Source organism: Gopherus evgoodei, chromosome 2 (assembly GCF_007399415.2).
Source record: "Gopherus evgoodei ecotype Sinaloan lineage chromosome 2, rGopEvg1_v1.p, whole genome shotgun sequence".
NCBI lineage: Eukaryota > Metazoa > Chordata > Testudines > Testudinidae > Gopherus > Gopherus evgoodei.
In genome coordinates, this window is record NC_044323.1 from 232806357 (window position 1) to 232813519 (window position 7163).

Below are 7163 nucleotides of genomic sequence, written 5' to 3' on the forward strand. Positions count from 1 at the left end.
TGGTGCACTCCTAGCGCTGCCGCTCTGACTACACTCACACTTCAAAGCGCTGCCGTGGCAGCGCTCCGAAATTCCAAATGTAGCCATACCCTGAGTGATCCAACCCCTGTGGTCCAGTCACAGCTTCTGACAGTGGTTTAGGGACACCCGGAGTATGGGGTTAAGTCCTTAACCATCTTGCCTAATAGTCATTGAAGCTCTTTTTCTTGTCTTATGTGAAGGGGTAAATAACACTTTCTCTACACTATTCATGATTTTATAGACCTGTATCATATTTTCCCTTAGGTATCTCTTTTCGAAGATGAACTGTCCCAGTGTTTTTTAATCTCTCCGCATATGGAAGCTGTTCCATACCCCTAATCATTTTGTTACCCTTCTCTGCACCTTTTCCAATTCTAATATCTCTTATAAGATGAGACAAGAAGAACTGCATACAGTATTCAAGGGGTGGACATACCATGGATTTATATAGTGTCGTTATCATAATTTTTGTCTATCCCTTTCCTAACGGTTCCTAACATTCTGTTAGCTTATTTAACTGTTGCTGTACATTGAGCAGATGTTTTCAGGGAACTATCCATGATAACTTCAAGATCTTAAAGTGGGTGATGCAAAATTGGGGTCTAAATTAGCTGTGTATGGCTGGGATTGCTTTCTGCTGTACATTATTTACACTTAGCAACATTGAATTTTATCTGCCATTTTGTTGCTCAAGTTGCCCAGTTTCATGAAATTCCTTTTGTAACTCTTTGCAATCAGGTTTGGACTTAACTACGTTGATAAATGATCTGAAGAAAGGGGTAGGCAGTGAAGTGGCAAAATTTGCAGACAATGCAAAGTTACTCAATGTGTTGAACAGCACAGGTTCTAATACAGATCCAAGGAGAATCAACTGTTTGCCTTTCCATTGTGAAAACTCTCCATTTATTCACATGCTTTGTTTCCTATCTTTTAACTAGTTACTGATCAAGGAGAGGACCTTACCTCTTATCCCATGACTTTTTGCTTTGCTCAGAGCCTTTGGCAAAGGCCCTTGTTAAAGGCTTTTTGAAAGTTCACATACAGTATAGATTGGATCACCCGTATCAACGTTAAAAAAATTAAGCACGAGATTAAAAAAATAATTACAATTATCGCAGTTTTAATTGCACTGTTAAACAATAATAGAATACTATTTATTCATATTTTTTGGATGTTTCCCCACATTTTCAAATACATTGATTTCAGTTACAACACAGAATACAAAATGTACAGGGTCCACTTTTAGATTTTTTGGGTATGGCTACACTTGCAACTGTACAGCGCTGCCGCAAGACCACTCCTGTGGCAGCGGTTTGAAGTGCAAGTGTGGTTGTGGCGCCAGCGCTGGGAGAGAGCTCTCCCAGCGCTGCAGGTACTCCACCTCCCCGTAGGGATTAGCTTACAGCACTGGGACCCGCGCTCCCAGCACTGGGGCAGTATTTACACTGGCACTTTACAGCGCTGTAACTTGCTGCGCTTAGGGGGGTGTTTTTTCACACCCCTGAATGAGAAAGTTGCAGCGCTGTTAAGCGCCAGTGTAGCCAAGGTCTTTCTTTACAAATATTTGCACTGGAAAAAAGAAATTGTATTTTTCAATTCATATTATGCTAGTACAGTAGTTGCAATCTCTTATCATGAAAGTGCAATTTACAAATGTAGATTTTTTTTATATATAACTGCACTCAAAACCAAAACAATGTAAAACTTTAGAGCCTATAGGTTCACTCAGTCCTACTTTTTTATTTACATTTGCTGGAGATAATGCTGCCCACTTCTTATTTACTAAAGTACCCTGTGAATGCCTGTTCTCACTTTCAGGTGACACTGTAAATAATGATATCTGTTATGTTTTGTATTTTGTTCATTAGTCAGGTCAGTTTCACTTCCTTGTTCTCTCATACTGAGGCCAGGCATACACTACAAACTTCTGATTGCATGACTGTTGCCTATGGGCGTGATAAGGGATGATTTATGTCTGAAATAGCTGTCAGCAAAAGCCCCTGGTATAGATGCTGTTGCAACACTTTGTTGGTTTAGTATACTAATAGAGCTATACTAGCAATGCCTTTTTTATGTATAGACCTGTTGTGACTGCTTGCATTTCCAACACACTGTGTGGTAATCATTCATATTAAAAAACTAAATGCATAGAACCCTGCACAGATACAAAATTTGTATCTGATCCACGATCTACAAACATAGTTTGTGGGTACCAGCAGATTTGCAGGGCTCTATAAGTACAGTCTCACAATTTCCATTAATAGATTTTACAAATCGCCCATCCTCTTGAACTTTTTACAGCTCCTTTTTGGCCTGAACTAATAAAATGTTCCATTTACATTGCTGTTGCTTTTTGTCAGACTGCTGCCTTAAATTTTTCATCAAAAATTACCCTTTGACTTTTTCATCCTCTTTCCATTTAAAAAGTGCATTAAAAGTTACATAGCCCATTTCTTTCATAGATTATTTTGATCTCAGAATAGGAAACAGTTTCAAGTTAAACCAGTTACTCCTTTTCATGGCATTGGGTTTTGGAAAAATGAGGGTGGGGAAACTAAAATAATTTCTTGGTACATCACTGAATTCATAATTCAGAGGATAATTTCCTGCAGAGCATTTTTCATCTGGTGATCCTTCAGTTGGTACCTGAATTTAGAAAGAACTGAAATTGCATGAAATATAAGGCAGTATGGAAGAGCTGAACATAAGTTGCTATATTATCAGTTCAACATGTTTGTATATTCTGGATTGCTGCATGCATTTCCAAAGCCTGGGTGTTTTCCAGGTTCATCCCCTTAATTTTATTTTGTTAGTATGTGTAGCAAAATCTGCTCACCATGTGGTCTATAGCTAGCAGTTATCATTAACCAGCTGTTGCATTCTCATGTAGCTTTAATTCAAATGCTAATTACTCTCCATGTACTGTGGATAAACTCCACCCAAAGCCCAGTAACATTACTGCTTGCAATAAATTCTAAAGTGAAACAGACTGCATTGTTGTCCCTTGGCAAAGAACTTGAATTGATTGAAGGAGCTTTCTATCCTTGAGTGCCAAGGAGAGATTTGGGAAAGATTCCGATCGTCAGAGTTTGAAAAGTAAAGAAAAGAATGTAGATGAATGGGAACTGAGGGAGAGTTCAGACTGTACACTGGAATATATTCCCAAGTGAAGATGCTCTCTTCTAATCACGGAAAGCCTGGGATAGAGGTGTTCTATTGTTTGGTCTGTCTTCACTGTTTGAGAGCCAAAATACTGTCCTGGGAGCTGGATATCCATTTTGATTCCCCCTCCTGCCTGATCATCAAGATGGGAGAAGGGAATTGATATTAAATGAAATTTTACTTTAAGTAGTTTTTTGGGGGGAAAAAAACAATATAGTGTACAACTGTATTTCTGTTCTTTCATCTTGTCCTACTAAAGACCATTTCAAACACATTTGAGACACATTCTTCTATGAACTTTATAATGAGATTTCAAAATCTAAAGTCTATGAGGCAGCAAAAAATGTAAAGTTTGTTTCTCCCTGTGTGCACGTGTGCGCGTACATCCAGGAATTGAAAATATGCAGGTAGTATGGGCTTGGAGAAGGAGGGTTTTTAAAGACTATATCCTTTTTTTGTTTTCTGATGGATTGAAGACTGATTTTTCTTGAGACTTAGAAATTTGGAAGATGCCTAACTTCAGTCTCTTAAATTAGCTGATATTTTTGGGGTGGCATTACTTTTTAGGTTATTCATTAGAAAAATATTTTTGGATGTGAAGGACAGTGTCTGATTCAAGTGTGTTTTGAATCCAGAAGCTATATATAAAAATTCAAATAAGCATCAGGAAGGTCTCTTTGGTTAATATGTTGGGAGTTGGGTGGAAATGGAAGACACTTTGTAGCAAAGATATACTTGAGGTTACTTCCATGACTTAGCTCTTTCTTCACAACATTTGCAAGTATATTGTAAGTATTTCAGAGGTGCAATATTGTTTAAAAACAAACAAAAACCTTTCCTAAATCAAAATCATTTGGTCTTGTGCTCTTTTTCACTGCTTCACATTACAATATTGCATCTTTCAGTGGAGGTCTGCTAATGATACAGCAATAAGCTGTGACAAAGTGTGCATTAGTAGGCTATTTTTGCATGCCTTTACACAGTGAGAAAAGAGGCCAAAGGTCAAGTGCCTTCAGTCACTTGAGAAATGCACCAATGACATACTAATACACACGAATGGTTCATTAATTTCCCATTTTAAAAAATCTTTCCTTTGCAGGCTTTAATGCAATGTACTCTTTTGCTATAAAAAGTCGGTCCTAATAAAATACCTTTCCTACTATTTAAAATAGGCTTGTTTAGATTGTAAGCTCTTTGGGGTAAGTTTTGTAGCATCCAGCACAGTGGGATCCTGATTAAGGACTCTTGGAACTATGGTAGTGCAAATAATTTGCACTGTCACAGCAGTGTGAAGCAGGCAATTTGGAGGACAGAATCTGGCCCAATATATGTAATGGTGGTTGTATTTTGAGTGGTGAGGTCTAACTGCACCATTGTGAGCTGCTGCAAAGGTGTTGCATCAAAGTACCAAACCTCTTTGTACAGTCCATGGCCTCGGCTATACTCTGAACTTTTAATAAGAACAGCTTCAGTTATATGTGGCTACTGTGTACCTTCTTTCTTGCAGTCTGTCTTCCTGGAAGCATTCATTCAGGATCATCTGTTTTTTCCTGCTGAATATGAACAGTGAGGAACACTATATATAGCTTCAGCATGTTACGTTGACAATCCAATCTTCAGATTTAAGAGGTTTATCTCATCCTAGCATTGTGCTACTTTTTTGTTGAATACCAGAAACATGTAGCAAAGTTAGTAAAAATTCTAAAATTAATCTAGTCTCCTCCTTTTAACTGTAATGAAAATTACCTGTGAGTACAGCGGAAGCCTTTCTGTGTGTGGAATTTTCCAGAAGAGTATTTAAAATGTTGAAAATACTTTCACTATGTATCACTAAATTATTATACTACATAATGCACTTATAAAACTTAGTTGTATATGGAAAGACTAAAATGCACAATCACTTCTCTCCCAGTCACCTTTTTGCCTATTAATAGCAAAAGCAATTTCTAAAAAAATAGGGAAGAGGTTTTAACCAACATTCTCTACTGTTGATTCCTTCTTATCTACCTTTATTGTTGCATGGGGACCTTAATTATGACAGCTGTTATCACAGAGGGATACAATATGTGCAGCAGTAGTGGCACAGAATTCATTCAAAGCACAGTGAAGTTAAGAGACTTACATTGACTTTGAGTTTTGGATAAAAGCTCTAGTGACTGAGTATCACCTCAATAACACTTCCCGATTCCAGAACTGTAGGGAATAAAAAACGTCAAGGAAACTTAAACTACTAATTAAACACACAGTCCATTTTGCAGACAACTTAGGCAGCAATTTTAAGGTAACATTTTTTCTTGCTTGAATGCTGAATAACGCCTTTTTTTTTCCTTTGACTGTTCATTTCATTTAGTGGAATGTCTTTTTAATGGAAGTAAATATTTCTCCAGTATGGTGCCTAAATGTAACAGTGGGATGTGTTCTTTTCAATAGCTCATTGTCATTTAAACAGATTTGCCTTTAAATTTCCACTGTACTTTAAAAAAAGCTATCCTGAACTAAACATTCCACTTTGCCTGAATACATACAGAACATTGATTTCATTTCCTGTAAAACATGCTGCTTTCTTTAAGGAAGTTGACATGCTTAACAAGTGACCTTACTACTGCTCTATTGAGGGGAGAATATCAGAATTGAATGTGAAAATGCTTGTTTTAATTTTATTTCCTCTTTTTTTTCTTTTGCAGGAGAGAAATAGAAACAAACAATAACTATATGAAGATGTCCTGCTAGAATTACAACACTAATGATGTAGACTCTGGAAATGCCTAATATGTCTAAGAAGACATTATTAAAGCTTTTTTTCTGCTTAAGGTGACATCTTTGAACACTTTAACACGAAATTGACTCTTCTTGTAATGGTTCTCATCAGTGCATCTGCCCTTATACTCTCTCACCAAACACACTTGAGAACTGTAACTTCGTCAAGCACTTTCTGTCCTGAAGCTTTTACCAGTATCTGCTGTCTTTTGTATTTATGCATCCTAGCTAAGGCACAGGAGACTGAAGGAATGCAAGGATTCATTAACTCTTTGAATTTGTTAAATACTAACAATTAACCATTAGAAGTGATTCAATGATGTGAGATTCACATTGCTTCAACTTATTTTTTCTTTGTTGTAGTTTTTTTTAATTGTCAGTTTTTAGCTATTCAACAGATTAAAAGCAAAATCATGCCATATTTAGTCCTGGAGTAAAACTCAAGTCTAAATGTTCATGTGAAAATTATTGTAGTAAACTTTTAATATGGCAAAGCAACTTTAAGATGCAGTTTAGCCAAATGAAACGTAACATGAAATTATATTAGAATGACATTTCCCTTGTTTCAAACTGTTTGGTGTAAGAGAATATTAATATGCAGCTTGGTGGACAGCACCGGTTAATGCACACTTCTTTATTTTTTCTGTAATATGTATACTGAAAAAAGTGCATTTGTCTGAGGAACTGTTTGTTTGCTACCACTCAATGAATCTCAGTTTTGAGTACCTCAGTCTACATCAGACTTTTTATGACCTTTATAACTACATTTAAAATCTTTAATTCCTATTTCTGGGTGTTTGCAAGCCTGACAGATTGCTATCATGGAAGTGAAAATTTACTCCTCTAGGTGATTCACTAGCTAAATAAACATAATTCTTGTTTAGCAAGCAGATACTGTTTCTCAACTTTTTTCCTCCTAATATCACAGTATTCGGGCATTCTCTTTATTCAGAATACGTCTGTAAAAAGACTGATCAGTGGATCAAGTCTGTTCACATCCATATTTACCTGTTACTGGCTAGAGCTCTCTAACAAAGTGTTTAAGATACTGTATTAATCTGAATACTTCTATGCTAAATTTTTAATTTACCCTTTGAAAATTATTTTTTACAATAACCTGATTCTTAGAAACATGAATTTCACCTGATGGAAAAATTTATATGGTCAAAAATGTCAAGCGGCTGTATGAACTGCATAAAATACTGAACAGTCTGTTCAAATTC

General features: G+C 36.4%; 1 protein-coding gene across 1 annotated transcript in view; it reads left to right on the forward strand.

The window, feature by feature from the left end:
• The window catches only part of YTHDF3 (YTH N6-methyladenosine RNA binding protein 3), a 44353-nt gene extending 37525 nt beyond the window's left edge, over positions 1–6828 (forward strand). The window contains exon 5 of the mRNA XM_030553172.1: positions 5868–6828. Within this exon, the coding sequence (XP_030409032.1) occupies positions 5868–5891 (24 nt within the window). The 3' untranslated portion in view covers positions 5892–6828. The remainder of the gene's footprint in view (positions 1–5867) is intronic.
• The last annotated feature ends 335 nt before the right edge of the window (positions 6829–7163 follow it).